Here is a 22075-nt window from a genome sequence, read left to right as displayed (position 1 = left end):
TTAAAACCTGGAAGAATACGTAATACGATACACAACACGATACACAACATGACAACAAAAAACTACATTTTTTTTCTCTACCTTCTTCCTGGATCTTTTAATTGAACAGCTCAGAGGACAGATGACAAGAGTAGTATGATTTTCTGGTTTATTCCAGTTACAGTCACAATTAGAGTTAGTGCAGAATAAGTCCACGCGCAGGAGGCCGGAGGAGGAAGTCTGTGTCTGTCTATGTCTGTGTGTCTGTGTTCTCTGTAATTCTCTGTATATTTGTGTCCGTGCATTCAAAAGTATGGCTGGGCCCTCCTTCTTGCACCGCACACAGGAGAGGCTGGTACAGACGTGATCTATTACATGGGCAGTCTAGCTCTTCTCCGTTCGCTCAGTGACCTTGAGGTCATGTGAAAACACTGCAGTGTGTGTGTACGAAATGGCCGCTGCACAGACTGTCAGAAAAAGAGATGTTTTTCACCTTTTCAGTTCAACACCTTCATGTGAATATGCCTTCATAGATGATTTCATTCAAGTCTGTACATTTAGGAACAGATCTATTCTTTATAACAGTGTTTCTCAAATGCTGGTACATGTACCCCTAGTAGTATGCAATGACACTACAGGGGGTACTTGAGCGCGAGAAACTGGAAAATTAACAAATAAAAGCATTAAAAATACGGGGTTTGATCATGTTTATCTTTAGTGAAAAATAATAATCATAATAACAATGATGGAAATTATGTTGTTTAGAACATGAACTAAAAATACAACAGTCAGTCTTGGTCCCACACCAGGCGGGATATGACCAGAAATGATAGAAAAAAAAACTATGGAAATAAATCTATTCAGGAGGCACTAAATACGGTTCCATTCCACTTATTTACAACATGAGATTCTTTAAAATGTGTTTTTTCCACTGATTCATTTCATCATTGTGCTCTACAGTTGTTTTTAAATAGTTTTATGAGCAAAATGTTTAAATTGGACAAAAGGTGTACTTGGATTCAGAAATAACAGAAAAGGGGTACTTGAGCCTAATAAAGTTTGAGAAACACTGCTTTATAAGTCTGTAACAAAAGGACAGGAACATATCTAGAAGATGTTTTAGGTGTTCCATAACAAATGTGAGACACCTCCAAAAAGAGAGACAGTTTATTCTTTGGCTTTTTTCTGGACACATACAAACATGCGATTCTTCAGGAATAAGGTGCACACAAACACAACAAATACTTGGAATGACTTCAGGATGAATGAGTGCAATTTTTCAAAAGACTGATAGCAGCGGGCTCTGGCCTACACTACGTCTTGTCTAGTTCTTGCGTTCCTGAGGACAACCAGCAGGTTCGCTAAAGCAAAGAGGAGGATCGCGATGAAGAGAAAGAGGATGCCGGCCCAGTTCCCTGGAGGTAACGTCTTCATCAGCCCCAGTTTCTCTGCAGGAACCTGGTAGCTTAAGTTTAGCATGTAGCCCAAAGCCCAGCCCACGGACGTTCCTCCCGCCTGAGGAGAAACCAGCAGGGAGAACTTCAGCATGTCAGCACGTGAAGCTTCAGATTTTAACATCCTGTGGCCCATGTCTGTTTTCAGCTCACCTTTTTCTGAAAGGTGATCGAGGGAAAAGACTTCTCATCGAACTGGTAGCCGTTGATCAGTAGCACGTAGACAAAGTTGGCCACAGCGCAGACGTTCTTTAGGTGTTTCTTATCCTCTTTTGTCTTCTCCCTCATCTGTCGAAGAAAAGTTGACAAGTCAATAGCTGTGTTTCCATTACTCTTGGGAATGCGCAAAATCGAAATAGCGCAATAAAAACTGGTAATGGAAACACCTGAATTTCGAAAAAAAAAACTCAAATATCGTTAAAAAGTTTTTCCGCTTTCATGAGGAGGAATTTCTGACGTTTCGATATTGAAATGTGTCGCAAAGGCAAAATGGAAACAATTTTTCCGCAAATACATGTCTGTCACATAATGTGACATACCTGGTCACATGACCACTTCTCCCGAGAAACATGGCACGGTACACGTCGACAGAAAAGGGAGGTCGGGGCATTTCTTAGCAAGTCTCGCAAGATGAGATTTCACGATAGTTACGAGGCTCCAAAACAACCTTCAATGGAAACACGTTCAAAGCACAAAGAATTGTCAACATTTAGAAATATCGCTTTTAATTTGCAAATATCTGTAATGTAAAACCAGCTAGGGTCTTTTAATTCTGAAATGTCCAAAATAACATCAGCAACCTGTTTAGTGCCTCTGGGCGGAGCTTGTAGAACGTGCAAAACCTCAGGAGGAGGAGCCGCAAACAGATGAAGGTGATTGGCAGGCAGGTGTTCACTGTCACAGATTTACTCACAGATGGCTGCAAGTAGAACCAAAGGCCATGCAGAGAACACAGCTGTTTTGCTGACTCAGCACTTCAGGAATGAATGAAAAATAATGTAAACATGTTTCTTTTTACATCTTCGCTTGATTTCATGTGCTGTTCTGCTTGTGTTCCCCACAACATTGACTTTCTCACAAACAGCCATTCATGCGGTGTTTCTTACGTTCACTTTTGTTTCTACTCCAGTGTCACGGACTGAGTTTACCTCGTACTGAGATCGATTATGAGCATGCGCACTACCGGAAAATGAATTTTTGCTTGACAATCTCAGTCAACAACCTGAGTAAAGTAATAGTGTCTCATGCAACAATGTCAATACGAATAGGAATAGTTTATTCTCAAAAAAAAACATTATTATAATAAAACTCAATAAAAAAAGGAATAATTTATTTAAAAAAAATGTGATTATAATGTACATTGCAATAAACAACAGTAATGTAACTTTACAATAATAAGCTGTTGTATTCATATAAATTAGAAATCTGATCATAACAGTCATATTTTTTTATCATTGGTCAATTTTTTATCAATGGTCGACTGATGTGATGTTTTAAGCATTTTTTTATATCAGTACAGCAATCTCTGTAGGACACTGCACACGGCAATTCTAGTATGGGTACATCTCAGTACGGAGGTAAACTCAGTTCGTGACACCGGTTTGATATTTTCATGAGATTATGGTATGTCGCAGTGTTGTAGTAGTCGAGACCAGTCTTGGTCTCGAGACCGGTCTTGAGACCAAATTTTAAAGGTCTCGGTCTTGTCTTGGACTCGGGATTTCCCCTCAAGACCGTTCAAGACCAGCACTAATTCCTGCTATTTTTAAACTTTTTTATAATGTGATAATAACAAGGAGAAGAACGGGATAAAACAATCCTTTATTCGTGCTTTAATCCACCCCGAGTGACGTGTGTGACACACACGCACACACAAGCAGGAGAGAGAGGCAGAGCTAAACATGTCTGCTAACTTGTTGGTTGTGAAATTTGGTTTCACGAACCACAAACAATACATTTGTAAAAGCACAGCGAAGAGGAAACACTCTGCGGTGTGTAAGTGACCAGCCATGTTATTTCTTGGCATAAATACTTTTAAACACTAGCTGTTCATTCAGCTGACATAAAAATCTTGTTTTCAAATATGAAGAATACTTGTGAATTTATCAGTAGCAGTAGTAGTTTTAATATTTTAGTTAATTTTTTGCAGGCACCTTTTTTGTTCGTCAAATGTAATAACTAAAGAGAGAATGTTATATAACTGTCGAACCTTGTCATAATTTTATTTATTTATATATTTTTTTTAATTTAAAAAAAATCATTTATGGTCTTGGTCTTAGTCTCGGTCTCGGCTTGTCTCGGTCTTGGTCTTGACTCGGTCTCGGCTCCCAAAAGTCTTGGTCTTGTTTTGGTCTCGGTGCATTCTGGTCTCGGGCAAGTCTTGGTCTCGAATAGTGTGGTCGTATGTCGTATTAATGCAAAGTTATAGAACATTCACACATATGAAGTTTATCTGAAAACAATCACACTCAACATGGTGAGGGAAAAGAGCTTTTAGGGTGAAATATGAGGATAAAAAGTAAAAAATCAAAAAGTCTGCGTTTGTTGGTGTACCTCGGACAGGCTCAGGTTGCAGACGAGCCGAATTGCCTTGGCCATGCCGTTGGGAGACTTGATGGTAACGTTGGTGAGGCGTGTGAGGTAGCTGTGGGTGAAGTAGTAAGCTGCGAAGGCCTGCGGAGAGAAAAATACTGCAGTGAACACACAAAAACCCAACCCGCCACAATCAGCACATGAGCAGGACTGTAGAACAGACATGGGAAACAAATCTGGCACTCTGGTGGATTTTGTATGGCCCAATAACTCCAAAAACATACAAAATGAGAGTAAAATATACAAACACACACAAAAAAAAACACACACACACACACACACAAAAATGACTCCAAAAACACAAAATGACAACAAAAATAAAAAAAAAGAAATTGAAAATAGGGCTGGGTGATATGGACCATCTCAATGTTTTTTCTCAAAATTTAACTCAATGAAGTCTTACAAAAAAGACATTTCGGGATTAAATTTGCTGATGCAAAATAGCTGGATTAGTATATCCTGATATCGCTCTGTTAGCTTCACTTAACCAAACTCTCTGTCACAGAGCCCCTGTCCTACGAAGCAGGATATCAACACATTCACTTAACCCAGGTGATTTCAGCCTGGCGACATGCGTGTTCACATTAAAGGGGTGGAGATTTCAGCGTCAGACAAATCACAAACATGGAGAAACTGTGTAGAGTAACTTACATCACAATTGAGGAATAATTCTTTCAAAATAGGGAAAAAATAAAATCCATACTTCAGACCAAAAACAACACTTTTGCTGCAGAAAAAGCCAGAAGGAAGGGACACAGGCAGATCATTGATGACTGTTAATGCTTAAATTAGTGAGAATATACAATACGTGTTTCTATTCACGTTGGATGCAGTCTGTGGCGATGATGCTGCATTCATACAGCTCAGCCTACATCATAAGGTGGACAATGTTTGTATTTTATACAGCCTGTATTATCTTACAGGACTGAGCTCTCTGCATCTCAGAATACATGAATTAATAAATGTATGGGTCTGAAAGCACTTGACAAACGCAAGCTTCATCAGCTGACTATAATGTAGGTCAGTCCATCAGATACAAATCTATACATTTCCTATAGGATGTTATTGGGTAAATTTAAGTATTACCCTGATGCCAAAATATTCTCTCTCTCCTGTCAGAGTCACATCAGATCCACACAGAGACGTGTTCACAGAATGATCCACCTTTTATTGGGCAGGTCGTTTTCTAGGAGAACTGATTGGTCAGGAGGCGGGACTTTATACTGGCTCATATCCTAGCCAGAACAATACCTACTCCCGGTAAAAAGTTAACCAGCGTTGTACTACAGGACACATGGAATAAATCCCGGACGTTTGCGCTATAAAATGAAATCCAGCTTCATCGTCCTGGCCCCTAAGGTTCATGTGGCCTCAGTTTCTGGGTCTTGTTAATATGCGTTGTATAACATGAGGAGGATCAGACCCTACCTGACACAGCTCCTGGTACAGGCCCTTGTGACCTCCCTGCATGAACATTTAAACCTCTGCAGATGATCCAGAATACAGCAGCACGTCTGCTCTTTAACTAGCCTAAAACAGCACACGTCATGCTGCTGTTCATTTCACTTCACTGGCTTCCAGTGGAAGCTCGAATCAAATTCAAAACTCTTCTTCTGGCTTACAAAACAGTGACGAGAGCGGCCCCTGCCTACCTGGACTCTCCGATCCAGATCTAAAGTCCCTCTGGCCTTTCCCACACTTTGTCCTAAGGGCTAGAATGAGTTAGACCATCTAAAACCAAGCTCTGAGTGAACATTTAGCAATGACTATGCTGAATGATGAACAACATTGTTGATACTGATGTTGAATTATTGCTTGTGGTTAGTTGTGGCTACATTATGTTATTCTAGTAAGAGATGACCACACCTGCAGCCAAGCAAACTGGAAGCACTTTCTTGCACTTACGAAGGGTTTTTCCTTCTGTTTAAATTCTTGCTTTTGTTGTCACTTTGGACAAAAGCGTCTGCAAAATGAAATTGTAGAATTGTTGAAAAATACACAAAAAGATAACAAAAACACACAGAACAACAAAAATATTGGACAACAAAAACACACATGAGATAAAATATGCATTAGAGATGAATGAATGAAATACAGTATCTCACAAAAGTGAGTAGACCCCTCCCATTTCTGCAAATATTTACTTAGATCTCTTCATGGGACAACACTGAAGAAATTACACTTTGATACAATGTAAAATAGTCAGTGTACAGCTTGTATAACAGTGTAAATTTACGGTCCCCTCACAATAACTCAACCCACAGCCATTAATGTCTAAACCGCTGGCAACAAAAGTGAGTACACATTGGGCCCAATTAGCAATTTTCCCTGCCCGGTGTCATGTGGCTCGTTAGTGTTACAGGGTCTCAGGTGTGAATGGGGAGCAGGTGTGTTATTATTGGTGTTATCACTCTCACATACTGGTCACAGGGAGTTCCACATGGCACCTCATGGCAGAGAACTATCTGAGGATCTGAAAACAAGAATGCTGCTCTGCATAAAGATGGCTTAGGCTATAAGAAGATTGCCAACACCCAGAAACTGAGCTGCAGCATGGTGGCCAAGAGCATACAGTGGTTTGCCAGGACAGGTTCCACGCCTCGCCTCGCCATGGTCAACCAAAGAAGTTGAGTGCACGTGGTCAGCGTCATATCCAGTGGTTGTCTTTGGGAAGTAGATGTATGAGTGCTGCCAGCTTTGCTGCAGAGGTTGAAGGGGTGTAGGGTCAGCCTGTCAGTGCTCAGATCATACGCTGCACACTGCATCAAAATGGTCTGCATGGCTGTGGTCCCAGAAGGAAGCCTCTTCTAAAGATGATGCACAAGAAAGGCCACAAACTGTTTGCTGAAGAAAAGCAGACTAAGGACATAGATTAATGGAACCATGTCCTGTGGTCTGATGAGTCCACGATAAACTGATTTGGTTCAGATGGTGTCAAGCGAGTGTGGCTGCATCCAGGTGAGAAGTACAAAAACAAGTGTGTCTTGCCTACAGTCAAGCATGGTGGTGGGAGTATCATGCTCTGGGGCTGTATGAGTGTTGCCGGCACTGGGGAGCTACAGTTCATCGAGGGAACAATGAATGCCAACATGTGACATGTATAGCATGATCCCCTCCCTTGGAAACTGGGCTGCAGGGCAGTATTTATATACAAAATAATAAAAGAAAACACAAAATTAAGGTAAAATATACAAAAGGACTTCAAAGCACAAATCACAACAAAAATACACAAAACAACATGAAAAAATACACACAAAATGGCAACAAAAACACAAAAAATGACATAAAAACACGAATTAAAAGAAACACATACTGAATAAGAGAAAAAAATATATATAAAATCACAAAAAGAAATACACACAATGAGGGTAATACACACAAATGACTCCAAAAACACACAAAACAACTTGAAAAACATACATAATAAACAAAAAAATATACAAATTGACACAAAAAAACCACAAACTCTTTGTTGTTTCCTGTGTCAACGCTGTCATGATACACTCTTATTTTGAAGAGTCTCCCTGCCTCCTCTCAGCCTTCTCATCAGCTGGCATCAATCCTGCAATCAGCACCCTCTACTTTAAGCTCACCTGTGTCTCTAAGTCACTGCCAGACTGTCTGTGTTCTCCTGTTTCTAGAAGTTCAGCGGTCCTTCCTGATTTTTTCTTCGGCTCTGTACCCTGCTCGGCTTCTCAGACCTTCCTCTGGATTATCCCCTGGACACCTCTGCTCTCTCGGCTGGTCTCTGTTACCGAACACTACTCTGCCTTCTGGTCTTCCTGCTTCGTCTTCCCCTGGTGCCTCTGCCCGCTTGTAATCACGGCCTGGTTCCAAGAAATAAAGAAACTAAATCCTATTCCCGCTTCTGAGTCCTCTTCTCCTCATACAGCACGACGGTACAGTCTGGCCAGTATGGACTCAGTGGGTGGGATGGATTCTTACCTTCAGGACATGCAGCAAAAGCACGAGCAAACAGCCACCCTGCTTGCCCGGATGGAGCAGATTTCTGTCCAGGTTCTGCAGTGTCAAGCCCAGGTTTCCGAGGTGATCTCTACAGCTTCTGCCAGGGGCTCCACTTCTCATGCGGTGTGTATTAGGAGCCTCGCCAATCCGTCCAAGTTTTCTGGGGAAGCTGGGCGCTGCACTCCATTCTTGGTGCAATGCAGTCTGCATTTCGAGCCCATCCTACAGAGTTTCCTTCAGAGAGGTACAAGGTTGCGTATGTCTTATCTCTCCTCGAAGGTCGAGCGGCCGAATGGGCCACTGGTGAGTGGGCTCAGGATTCCCCACTTTGTAGGAATTATCTCGTTTACTCGTGCTCTCTTCAGACTGTTTGATCGGCAGCGGACGGGACCGGAGGCCACTCAAGCCTTTCTCAAGCTGCGGCAGGGTCGCCGCTCTGTAAGCAACTATGCAGTGGGTTTTTGCAAGGCAAGGCAAATTTATTTGTATAGCACATTTTATACACAAGGCAACTCAATGTGCTTCACGTGAAACATTCAACATTCAATTGTTTAAAATCAATAAGAACATTTAAAAACATCAGTAAAATCAATTGAAATCATCAACAAACACATTATATCAACAACATGACCAAAAATCTCTCTCTCAATCAAATGCAGTAGAGAAAAGTGCCTTTAACTTTGATTTAAAAATGTTCACATTGGATGCTGGCTTCAGCTCTGCTGGCAGTTTGTTCCACTTCTTTGCAGCATTGTACACTTGCCCTCGACTGTGGCTGGAACCACGCCGCTCTCGTGACGCTTTCCAGCATGGATTTTCTGATGCCGTTAAGGATCATCTGGTGACCGTTGACATTCCTCAGGACCTGGAGGAATTATTTGATGTCCGGGTCGATCAACGGCTGCAAGAGCGCGAGGCGGAGCGCTCACGCGTGCCCCAACCTCTAGGTTTTCCGAGATCACGGATCCCGGAGCCCATGGCGTCACAGTTTCCTGACGAACCAATGCAACTTGGCTGATCCCGTCTCTCCAAGGAAGAACGAGAGAGACGTTTTAGAGAACATTTGTGTCTTTACTGTGGTGGACCTTGGCACGTCGTTCTCTCCTGTAAATTACGCCCGTCCTTCCCCAGATATCAACGGGTGAGTTGAACCCTTTCTTCGTCGTCCTTCCGGCATCCCCCTGATGGACATTTCACTGTCATAACAATTCTACTTTCCATTCCAGGGCCCTCGTGGATTCCAGAGCTGACCAGAGCTCCATGGATTGGGATCTGGCTCATCTTCTGAACATCCCCAGCGTGCCGCTTCCGGAACCACAAGAAGCCAGGGCCCTGAATGGACGCATCATTTGGAGGATCATCCATCAGACTAAACCGGTGAGGATTTCCATGACACAAGGACACCATGAAGAGATGTCGTTCCTCCTTTTCCAGTCTCGGGTTAACCCCCTGGTGTTGGGTTTTCCGTGGCTTATTGCTCATAACCCCACAGTTGACTGGAAGACGGTGAGAATTACCCAGTGGGGTCCAGGCTATTCGGCCATCCTTTGTAAGGGGCCCGTTTCTAAGATCCCCCCCAAAGGCTGAATTGCCCGGGGGCCCAGTTGCTACCATGAATTACATGAGGATTTTTCAAAAATTTGAGCCTCATCTCTGCCTCCACATAGGGATTTTGATTGTCCCATTGATCTCCTCCCAGGGTCTGTGCCTCCCCGCGGTTGCCTATACGCGTTATCTGCCCCGGAGAGACAGGCCATGGAGAGATACATCCAGGAGGCCCTCCAGAATGGACTTATTCGACCTTCCTCCTCCCCGGCTGGTGCTGGATTTTTCTTTGTGGAAAAAGACAGTTCTCTCAGACCATGTATTGACTATCGCAAACTTAACGACATTACCATCAAGAATCGTTACCCCTTCCTTTAATCAATGAAGCATTCGACCAGCTACAGAAGGCCACAGTCTTCACGAAGTTGGACCTGCGTAATGCCTACCACCTTGTCCAAATAAGGGAGGGGGACGAGTGGAAGATGGCCTTCAACACTCCATCTGGTCAGTATGAATATTTGGTGACGCTGTTTGGTCTAACTAACGCTAAGAAGCTCCAACAGTTCTTGGGGTTTCCTAACTTCTATAGGAGGTTCATTCGTAACTACAGCTCTGTGGCTGCGCCGTTACATGCCCTTACCTCTCAGGCCCACAAGTAGCAGTGGACTGTGGAGGCCGAAACCGCCTTTAAGAGGCTCAAGACAACCTTCACCTCAGCACACATCCTGCAAACAAGTGATCCAGAACGTCAGTTCATCATAGGGGTGGATGCGTCCGACATAGGCATTGGGGCAATTCTCTCTCAAAAAATATTTATAACTTTAGTAATTGAGAACGTAATTGTAACTGACTTCTGAGGAAGAAAAAATAATTGTAATTTGAAAAAAAAGCTGGTCACTGTAATCCTAACTGGAAAATGTAATTGACCCAAACCCTGGTGCCAAATCCGGCCCTTTGGAGCATCCGATTCCGGCCGCATGAGAAAGTAATTACACTTTCAATTATAATTATGGTAACCAATTAAAACACATTTCAATTAATATTTTCCCCCTGAAAGTCAATTACAATTACTTTCTTAATTAGTAAAGTTCAATTACAATTCTACTAACTTTTATTCACATAGCGTTGTGATTTATTTATTTTTGCATGTTTTGTTATTGCAATTAAATAAATTGATTTATTTTATTGCATAATTGTGAGCATCATCAGCCCTCCCTAAGGAAGAATAAGAAACACTTTATTAAAAAGAAGAATTTAAAAAGAGAGGGCAGTGTTACACAGAAGAGGAAGTCAGGGTAGGAGAATGGAAGGGGTGGGGAAGAGTAAACAGTTTTAAGGTAAGAGTGAAATGTGATGTTATAGTATGCTTACTGTATTGTGTAATCAGTTCAGCCAGTCTGGTGACAAGTGTGGAGAAAGACTGGCAGGAGATTAAAAAAAACCTTGTCTGAATAAACGTAACCTCAACTTAACATACTGTTCATAAAGAAGACAAAATTAATCCTGCTGGAACTAGAACTCTTACGTTCAATTAAGTTTTAACTGACAATTTTAATACCCTGTTCATGCCAATTACAATAATTGATTACAAAATAATTGCAATTAATTACGTGATTACAAGTAGAATTAACCCCAACCCTGCTGTGTGTTTGTTTCACTATTGGTAAAAACTAATATCTATGAAACTCTGTCCTAATAGAAGTGATTTAGGGCGTGAACATTGCTCAGCCCACGAAGGCAAGGCTTGTGGTTTTCTTTAGGCAGTGAGCGGTTGTTGATCCTCACCATGAAGCTTCCCGTCACGTTGGGCTGAAACACGCCATCGAAGGAACACTTGCTGTACGGGCATTTCTCGAAGGAGAACAGCTCCTTCACGCTGGCCGAGCAGTTCTCGTAGTCGCCCGTTCCTACCATCGTCACGCTCGTCCACGGGTCGAACTTGGCCGGGCGGAAGTTTTTGGTGCAGGGCGAGTCGAAGACGTCGGCTCCCAGTTTGATGGTGGTGTTAAAGAGTCGGGGGTAGCATGGGTGGAGGATGTTACTCTTTACACCCTGAGTCTGAGAGGATGTTAGAAATTACAAAACATGTTTTTGATCGGCTTTTATTCTGAAAAACAGAGGCTATAGAGTTCATAATCCGTGTACCCTTTGTTCTTTGGTTGTTCTCTTTTAAAATCAACTCGAAATAACAAATAAACAGCGTGGTTATTTTGTTTTACTGACTTAAAACCAAAAGAGAAATACAGAAAAATAAAAAAACCAGAGTTTTTAAATTAAAATTAAATCTTTTTGTGTGATATTTGGATATTCATGGAAAAACTATGGACAAGAGCTTCATGTTTTAATCTCACAACACAGAGGGGACCCACAGACGGGGGAGACTTTTACTCTGCTGCGTTTGATAAAAATTATTTTGTAGCATGTTGTCCACTTCACACCAATGGCAAAGAGGCGTAATTTGTGTGTCGATGACGTTTCGGTAAAGAGTTATTAATGCTGTAAGTCCGAATCTGTGAATATCGAATAGTGTTACGGTCCAACCAGTATCTAAATAAACTGGTGACTGGCTATCGACTGTGAGGCTGGTGTGAGGAATAAATGTTTGAACTTTTTCGAGATATTTGACGCTTTTGCAAAAATGATTGTCTTATAGTAAAAAATATTTTGAAGGTTTTATTATTACTAGCCACTAACGGCAGCCATCAACAAAGACGGAGGTTGATCACAAGAAACGAGGACACCAGTAGATTCATTACACCACCTCTGGTTCCTTTAATCACATATCATGTGCATGTTTTACGTAACATCCATTTGTTTTATTTATGTATTAATAAATTTAAATTCACCAGTTCATCAGTAATGTGACTTATGCGTTGCTCCTTTTTTGTGCAGGAGTAAAAGTCAGTGGGTCCCCTCTGTGTGGTGAGCTTAAAACATGAAGCTCTCGTCCATAGTTTTAAACCAATTGCAGGGCTACTTATATGTGTGCGCATACGCAGTGTTCAAACAATAGTGTGGAGAAAATGTAAGAAGCCTTATGATTGGCTGAAAGTAAACACACCTGATTGGCTGATGAATCTGTCAATCAGTTTTATCAGCCAACGGTGACATTTGTTGACCCGCGACGTCAGGGCAGTCTCATAATTCACCACACACACATTTCTCTCACAAATGTGCAGATGTTTCACAGCACAGAAGCAGTTTGTAAATGTACATTCAGCAATTTGCATTATCTGTGGATTTATATTACAAGTGTGCAAAATAATATATATGAAGTAGAGCGTGTGCATTTCAGAATTTATATTACAATTTTGCATAAAATATATATTTGTGAAACAGATTGTGTGCATTTATGAATCTGAAATACAACTGCAAAACAAATATATATTTGTGAACCAGAGTGTGTGCATTTGTGAAACAGATCGTGTGCATTTGTGAATCTGAAATACAACTGCGAAACAAAGCATGTGCATTCGTGAAAAACCCTGCAAGAGTTCATTCATTATGATACTGTTGTGATTCCATATAAAACTGCTGAAATAAATCCTAAACAGACCTATGTGTGCAGGAGACCTGTGCCCGTATTCACAAAGTAGTATAAAAGTAATTCACAAAGCATCTTAGGCCCTAGGAAAGCTCCTAAGGTGAATAACTAGGAGTAGTGAGGAGGACTTTTCAGAAGCCTAAAAGTGTCTTAAACAGAGAGGACTGAGAGATAGTCTCTGTATGTTTAACGACAGTGATTTAATAAGACGCTACCGGCTTATTTATTATTATTATTATTATTATTATTATTATTATTATTATTATTATTATTATAGTGTTTCTAGTTTGTTTTAGTTTTGTCACACCATCCACCAAGTTGTATTGTTTTAAACTCTAACTGGCAATAAAACTATTCTGATTCTGAATTTTCTCACACAGCGTAATGTAATAGCAGCCTTGTATTGCTGCGCGATTTGTTCACTCCCTTGCTTGTGCTGTAATCTCCACCCTCGCTTTGATTGCAGCAGGTAACAGTGCTTCACACAGGAGAGGGAAGGATGGATTGATTAGCAGGACCAGCAATCACAGTAATCACTGACAGCTGTGTCTGCTCCACCATTAATATCAAATACATAAAGCGGTGAAATTACCAACGTAGACAGTTAACGACAGTAAGTAAATCAATATAATAATCGGCATGTGAATGAGGTTCAAACATTTTAAGCTGTGTACAATTAAATTCATTTCATGATTACACCTTTCTTAATATCCGAATATCACACAAACAGAACAAGATTATTTTTAAACAGAAAAATGCTGCTTATCTGGGTTTTTTTTTTTGGTTTTATGTCAGTAAAACAAAATAACCACTGTTTACTTGTTATTTTGATTTGGTTTTAAAACGAAATAACCAAAGAACGAAGGGTACACAGATTGTTGTGTCTTGTTTGTATCTCGTATGTGTCGGAGCGGTACCTTGATGAGATGAGCCAGCAGCTTCATCAGGAACTGGTTTTGTCCGTAGCACAGGAAGCTCTGCGTGTACAGTCGGTAAGTCTGTCCGTAGAGATTCAACTCCATCAGATTGATCTCACTCTCCACTTTCTCAGATGTCTCAAATGTTATCTGTGTGGAGGCCCCTCCCAAATCCAGAGCTCCGATGGTCTCTCTGCCAGGATTCAGCCACCGCCCGACAAAACCGTACTGAGGGAGAGGAGGGGGCAGGACCCATGAGATTATTCATTTACTGACTTACTTTCATTCATCAATTTCATTTGTTTATCTATTTTCAGTTATTTTCTAACAATAGGAACAGATCAATTATTTGTACATCTGTAACAGAGGACAGGAACAGGTCTATTTTTCCTCAAAGCTCTATGTGCTATCTAAATGAAGATTTTTAATGCTTCGTTCATATTTTAACAGCAAGATTTGGAAAAAGAACAAGTATAGTGTTTGTTTTTTGGTAAATTGTCTAGTTTATTCTTAATACCATTTGGTTATATCGTTAGAGTAAGTGTGGGTAGTACAGTGCCTTCTGTAGCTAAACTCCAAACCAAAAATGTGTTTGTCTATTAAGTAGTGCTGTTGATTGATCCTTGTCCACCTCTCAACATTTTAGTCAAAGTATTTCAATTTGGCTCTTTTGTTGTCAAATGTCAGAGTGTAGGATTGTGTAGTGACAGAGATTTTATAGTATAGACTGGGCGTATCTTAACTGCTCCAAAAGCCCCGCCCATAATCAAGGAATTTTTTTAATTTTCCCCCTGGTGACAGGTCAGCAAAAACCTGAGGTGTGTCTGAATTTTCCCTCCTATCCACTTTTCCTCAACTCCGTGGATGACGTCACAGGGTTAAGCAAAGGTGTTAGGAGACTTCCTAAAGGAGTTAGGAAAAGGCCATCACACATTGTTTTGAGAATCAGACGCACTTCCACTATTACGTAATAATCCAACAGAAAATGGACTACTAATAGCACATTTACAACACTTTCCACTCCAAATCAAAGGAAAAGAGGCTACCAGGCTACGAGAGACAAAAGAGAAACAAAAGAACGTCACATTGAGAATGGTTGCTCACACTCACCTTCCACAGATATATGAATTATGTTGAATAAAACATCATGTGGCTAAAATGTCTCTGATCCTTTTTTCTTGAACGACAGAGTGCTATGTTTTATGCCAGTTATTTTCTGATAATATGGTTTAGCTTAAATTATTGCATTGGTAACTTACATGATCAGTCATCATGAGTTTCCATGAAGGCTCCAATGAGCGGGCCCCTTTAAATGTTGTCGCCGCAAAGAATTGTGGGGCAGCATTATCTCGTCCCCTTTGCTAAAGGACGATCAGAGTTTCCTAGGCTAAAGGAGGTTAGCTTTTAGAGTACTGGAACACTCCTTATCATGGCTGCCATTTAAAAATTTCCGGGGGTTAAAGGTGCAGTCTGCAACTCTTATAAAAATGACTTTTTGTCATATTTGCTAAAGCTCTCACTATGTAAGGACAGCTTTACATCAAACTAGTAGTTTGTGTGAAAAAAACAGGCTCATTGAGACCCGTCCCCTGCTGCTCCTGCAGCCTTTGGCAGATTGCCAGAATGCACTGTGACCGAGCAAAAAGAACCAATCAGAGGCAGGATTGTGTTTGATGGACTGTCTGACAGCTGTTGCTCACAGCCCACGCCCCTTTCTGTAGCGCTGTCTTTTTTACAGTGTATGGTCTGGAGGAGCAGAAGATGGAATTAGCTACTTTTCTGCTTGCAAGGTAATTACTGCTGCTTGATTTACATTATGTTTGATTTGTAATTGTTACACTAGAACTCTGTAGTGCATGTGTTGTTCGTGTGCGCGCAGCAGCCTCTGTGTGAACTGCTGTAAGTGACACTGTGTTGCTGCTGCTATTGCTGAGGTGTATGCACATTGAGAGAGAGAAGCGCTGCAGTAATATGCGTTTATCAGAGGACGTTATATTACTGCGATGTTGCTGTCGGACTAACGTTAGCTTGTTAGCTCCTCTGAGGGAGGGACTTTGGAATGTTTGGAGGCAGGGCAAGAGAGCAGCGAGGAGGGAGGGTGAGAGAGGGATCTGAAAGTTGCGGACTGCACCTTTAAGGAAAAGTGGATAGGAATAAAGATAGGAGGGACTATTTGGAGCCTGAGCTTTTAGTTACTCTTTAAATAGAAAACAATATGGGGTTCAAATATATAATATGGTGGCAGATATAATGCAACTGCCACACATCACACTAATATTCAGAGGTCTGCGACTTACAGTCAGGTGAAACTTATTTGTTGAATTTGTAAAAATTCTGAGTGCTGAGAGACCTTGATGAAGTTTTCCAGCAGGTAGTTGACGCTGACCCATCCGTACGCGCCCTCCCTCTGTCCGCTGAGGATCACCGCCTCTTTGAAGAGGAAGGGATAGGAGCGAAGTTTGATTTCCACCTCCTTCATTATCCGCTGAGACTCTGTGGCGTTGACGTCACTGTTGACAAAACCACATCAAAGCCTTTATACATCCGTCTCTATGCACACATACATAATTGATGGCTGGTTTGATATCATAAAGTGTTGATGGGAAGAGTGGTGCACTGACCGCAGCAGCCTCATGCCTGCAGTGGCGCCCAGGCACAGAGGAGTCTGACGGTGCCTGGATTCAGGGATCTTCACCAAAGCTTCATCCAAACAGATCTTGAGGCTGTTGGCCGCACCTCCTCGGTTGCCTGCGTAGCTGGAGATTCCTTTATCTGCAGAAGAGAAGTTTTTTTAAATGAGGGGAGACCAACAGAAACAGGAAGCTCTTTCTAAACAGTTAGGAGAGGAACCAGAGGCGAGAAACTAAAGTGGCATGACCTCAGTGAGGAAGTGGAGAGGCTGAGGGATGAAAGTGTTGCACAATTCCAAATGCCAAACACAATTAAAGGTACCAAGATCAGAATCTGTAGGATCCCATAGAGGAAGTGAAAGCTGAAGAGTGTTATTTTGATTTATTGTGTAATTTCATTTTGTAAGAATAATTCTTGTTGTTTTGTATGTTTTTTGTGCATTAACAAATGTAAATGTATGTACTTTACTGGTCATTTTGTGACTTTTTGTTATTGTTTTGTGTGCTTTTGAGGTCATTTTGAGACTGTACTACGAAACTGGATTTTTTCTTATCCTGCTAACTTCTGGTAAATCTCCATGGTAACCTGGGGGGTTTTTCATCAAAGTGTTCTTAAAGAGCCAGGCCTACGGTTTAAAGTTAATTTGCCCAAGCCATCCCTGACCATGCTGGCTTTTTCCATTTCATCAAACTCTTCTCAGCTTGAAGCTAACACAGTCTTAGCCAAGCCAGCTGTCAATGTGGAGGTTTTTAGGGGCCTGTACTACGCAGCTAGATTTCCTCTTATCGCGCTAACTTCCAGGATTTATTTACACTGGCTAACTTCTTACCAGGCTAAATCACCATGGTAATTTAGGCTGAACACCTAACCTGGTTGGGAGTAGGTTTTGTTCTGGATAAGATCTGAGCGAGTACTAAAGCCCCACCTCCTAACCAATCAGTTCTCTTGGAAAATGACCTGCCCATTGTTAGAAGATCCTGGTTGGTGCAGATCTGACAGCTGTGTTTTGGAAATAAAGATTATTAATGGTTAAATGCAATCTTTAGAATTATGAAATGATGAAATCCTTCAGGAAATTTATAGATTTAATCTGATGGATTGATCTACAATCAGCTGATGAAGCCTGTGTTGGACATTCTCCGTATTGTGGAAGGATGAAGTAATTCATTCTTTCATTCATGCATACATATTCTATAGTGATGAAACAATGTGCTCTCATCCCAGTGTGTGTGTGATAAATTGAGGAGGACTACCTGAATAGAAACACGTCTGTGATGCAATAAAGTGAAACTGATCAGAGCGCTGTCTGTTTATCATCAGATGGATTAACATTGGATAATCTCACACTTTTATGCATTGACAGTGTCAGCAGCTTCCTGCCTGCATTCCTTCCTTTCTGCTTTTTCCGCAGCAACAGTGTTATTTTAGGTCTGAATTATAGATTTAAATTCTTCACATTTTTAAAGAATTATTCCCTAATTGTGACGTAAGTTGCTCTACACATGTTTCTCTGTGATTGTGATTTGTCTGACGCTGCAATCTCCACGTCTTTCACGTAGTCAGGCTGAAATCTCCTAGGTTAAGTGAACATGTTTATAACCTGCTTCATAGGACAGTGGCTCTCTGACAGATGTTTTTGTATCAACTAGGGTTGTTATGTGTTTTTGTTTTCATTTGTTGTGGTTTTGGAGTCATTTCGAATAAGTAATTTTGCACTTCCTTTACTCATTTTGTGTGATTTTATTGTTATTTGCTGTGGTTTTCTAATAATTTTGTGTATTTTGTTGTAATTTTACTTATTTTTCACACACTTTGTATGGTTTTGCTCTAATTTGTTGTTGTTTTGGAGTAAATATATGCATTTTTGTTGTGGTTTTGGATATCTTGTGGTTGTGTATCTTGTTTTTTTGTGTGTATTTTTCACTCATTGTGTGTGTGTGTGTTTTTTTTTTGCCTGTTTTCATTGACAGTCCGTGAAGCTTTTTTTGTTTGTGAGTCATGTTTTGTGAATCCTGTTTTTTGTATACTTTCATTGTGTTTTTGTTCCCATTTGTTGTGGTTTTGGATTAATTGTGTGCACGTTTGAGTTTTTTCTTTGTAGCTTTTACTTTTCTGCGTGACTTTGTTGTGGTTTTCTAATAATTCTGTGTATTTTGTTGTAATTTTGCATATTTTTGACTCATTTTGTGTGTTTTTGCTGTAATTTATTGTTGTTATTGGAATAATTTTGCATATTTTTGTGGTAATTTTGTACATTGTTCACTTGTGTGCTTTTGTTGGGGGTTTTTTGCCTGTTGTTGTCAACATTCTGTAAATTTTTGTTGTTTTGTCAGTTGTGAGTCATGTCTTCATTTTTGCATATTTCTCTGTAACGTATGTTTTACTTTATATATAATTTTGTGTATTTTTGCTGAGATTTTTTGTGTATTTTTCTGTCATTTTGTATGTCTTTGGGGTCATTGTGTGTGTTTAATTTTGGGTGGACCAGGCCACCTGTCCAGTGTTTCTCTGAGCTCACCTGGTACGTGACACTCGCTGTGCTGCGTGACGACGCCGGTGCCGTTCAGCTTGTCGGCTGGCCATTTGTAGATGTACATGGCCGTGTGGGAAGAACCTGCATCCACAACGATCCCATACTGGAAGAGAGGAGTCACACAGTACAGTATATGGGCGTTGATCTGCTTTACTGGTGTATATTTGAGCGAATAAGTCCAATGTAATTGAATAATGTTGTCAGTGAGCTGAGCGTTTGATCTATTACGTCTTTCTCTTGTTGCATTTACAGTACAGGATGGATGTGGTTACATCTCAAAGCTTCCTCTGCATGTTCACCCACCCAGCGTGTCGTTTTCTTTCTTTATCACTGCTTTGCTGCAATGGATGCAGACACAAGCCAAAGGCCCTGCAGGAACAGCCTGTGGGTTGTTTGTTCACTCTTTGGAAATCCCAACTACAAAGAATCAGCTTCAGTTCATGCAAAGGCATCATTGTTAATCATGAAGCCGTTGATTTCAAACTTTTTCTTTTCTTTGATATGAACAAAGGGACGATCATGTGACGCTCTGCTGAAACCTCCTAAAAGGTTGTTGCTGTGTCCACGATGGTGTATTTTATCTTCAATGAAATCAAAAATGTTTGTAAGATACATACACGTTAACGTCACCATCAAACCATCATCCATCTATCCAATAAACTTAAAATTAAAAACAAAAAATGCATTAAAAAAAATGTAAACAGCAAAAATCTTGAGTAAAAAGGATAATTTTTTTGGGGGGTGTGGCTTCGGATGGAGTCCCAATGGGTGCCAATGAGGAGGGGGAGGAGTGGGTGGAGCTTAGAGGGAGTCTTGCTAGCTCGAATCACACTGGCTTTCCAATAGTGAGGACTGTACCTTTAACACTAGGGCTGTGCCAGATTTTGTCCTGATTTGATTTCATCACGATACTCGGGTGACGATTGTAACATTTGATTTATTGCGATTTGATCGTAAGAATTTTTATTTCTTTCTTTATTTATCCTTATTCAAAAACAATTCATGAGTTCTAGTTCCAAATAAACAATGCACATCAGAAGTCAGTCTGTCTGTTGCTCTGACATTCATGTACAACGTGCACTACACTGTATGTAGTGTCAACCTGACATAGGAACATCTTTCTTTTTTTTTTTTAAATTAATAAAAAAAAAATCAATTCTGGGGAGAAATATCGGTTTTTATTATTGAAAAATGAATAAACAAAGGACAAAATATCGTGAATATTTCCCCCCCCCACCAGTAACTAATATCCTTGGCTTTATGAACTTTATATATATATATACATATATATATATTTTTTACAGTATTGATCAATCAGTCATCCAGTTTGGTTCATTATATTTACTGTTTATATTATATTTACTGTTTATATGGTCTTTGTGCCATCAGCATATTCAGTCAGATTTTTGCCATCTATGTTAGTTTCAGTTGCTCTTAGTTCAGTTTAGGTTTCTGTTCTTTGACCAAATCGTGCCCACTGACAGTACCCAACACTACATTTAGCTTCTAATGCATTTTAGACACATAAAGGCCGCAGCAAGAGTCCATCATAAATAATGCAACCGGCTTTTAATTCAATCACTAATAAATTAATTGTTCCTTTCATTAAAGTGCGCAATAACGAATCACATTTGGAACTGGGTGAGTGGCCTGTTATTAGGCTATACTACTTACAGTTGAAAGAATATAGATATATCATGTAAAAAAACAAAACAAAACAAAAAAAAAACATTAAAGTTCAGTAAAAATGAGATTCTTCCTCCATCTTCAAATTAAAAAAATGGCTTTTGTTGCTCATTATGCAGATGCAGAACAAATTAAGATGTGTTTTAATATTGTATCTATAGACACATTGGGAAGGTAAGATTAAAATGTGAAAAACGTAGTGAATACATTCTTTTGTTTTTAATCATATAAACCTAAGCACAGATTTTTATTACAGTGCATTTTAGTCAGCAAGAGTCCATCATAAATAATGCACCTGGCTATACGCATTAATTTAATCACTAAGAAATTAATTGTTCCTTTCATTAAAGTGCACAATAAAGAATCACATTTGGAACTGGGCGAGTGGCCTGTTATTAGGCTATATTACTTTCAGTTAGAAAAATATAGATATATCATGTAAAAAAAATTAATTAATAAATTAATTAACAAGTTTTAATAGCAAGAAACAATACAGTTTGAGGAAAATGAGATTCTTCCTGTATCTTGAAAAAAAAAAAAAAAACTGGCTTCTGTTGCTCATGGTGCAGATGCAGAATAAATTAAGATGTGTTTTAATATCATATATATATATATATATATATATATATATATATATATATATATATATATATGTATGTAGACAAAATTATTTTAAATTTTAAATCATATAAACCTAAGCACATGTTTTTATTACAGTGAATTTTAGACCGAAAAATACAAAAACAAAAGACAGTCTCTCATGATGCACTTCAGCGGGATTCAAAAGCGAAAGCATTTCAACAGCAAACACTACAATATACAATGAAAAGTAAAATTATTGGAAGGAAAAAAAATATTGCTTTTAAAAAAAAAAAAGAAAAGAAAAACAAACAAACATGCAGGCTTCTGTCCATCATTCACAACATTGTTGTCCTACAGTCAGCAGTTACCGAGTACTCAGGAGGAGACTTCAGCTCTTTGGACCGCAGAGCCACCAGCAGGATTCCGACCAGGGCCAGGATCAGCAGCAGCACCGGGGGAAGGAAGCGCAGGAGCCGGGGAGACATCTCTGCAGCAGCCGGAGGGTGAGTGTGTGTGTGTGTGTGTGTGTGTGTGTGAGCGCTCAACACCCGCTTTGAATCTGCCCATGGGATGTGCACGCCTCCAGACACGCACGCACCCACGCGTATGCACGCACGCGTACAAGAATTGTTCCTGTTGGTGATAA

At 40.2% G+C, this 22075-nt stretch overlaps 1 protein-coding gene across 1 annotated transcript; it reads right to left on the bottom strand.

Annotated features, from left to right (window-relative positions):
- Positions 1 to 1130: 1130 nt before the first annotated feature.
- Positions 1131 to 21965, bottom strand: LOC114469731 (ectonucleoside triphosphate diphosphohydrolase 2-like). Its single transcript, XM_028457507.1, has 9 exons — positions 21798 to 21965; positions 19147 to 19264; positions 16619 to 16769; positions 16348 to 16507; positions 13998 to 14225; positions 11322 to 11594; positions 3987 to 4106; positions 1587 to 1721; positions 1131 to 1494 (listed from the first exon to the last, which is right to left on the bottom strand). The coding sequence occupies exons 1-9, from the start codon at positions 21912 to 21914 to the stop codon at positions 1288 to 1290; spliced, it is 1509 nt and encodes a 502-aa protein (XP_028313308.1). The 5' UTR covers positions 21915 to 21965; the 3' UTR covers positions 1131 to 1287.
- Positions 21966 to 22075: the final 110 nt, after the last annotated feature.

Source organism: Gouania willdenowi, chromosome 9 (genome assembly GCF_900634775.1).
Source record: "Gouania willdenowi chromosome 9, fGouWil2.1, whole genome shotgun sequence".
In the NCBI taxonomy this organism is placed as follows: domain Eukaryota; kingdom Metazoa; phylum Chordata; class Actinopteri; order Blenniiformes; family Gobiesocidae; genus Gouania; species Gouania willdenowi.
Note: the sequence above shows the minus strand (reverse complement) of the source record. Positions and strands in the feature narration are given on the sequence as shown.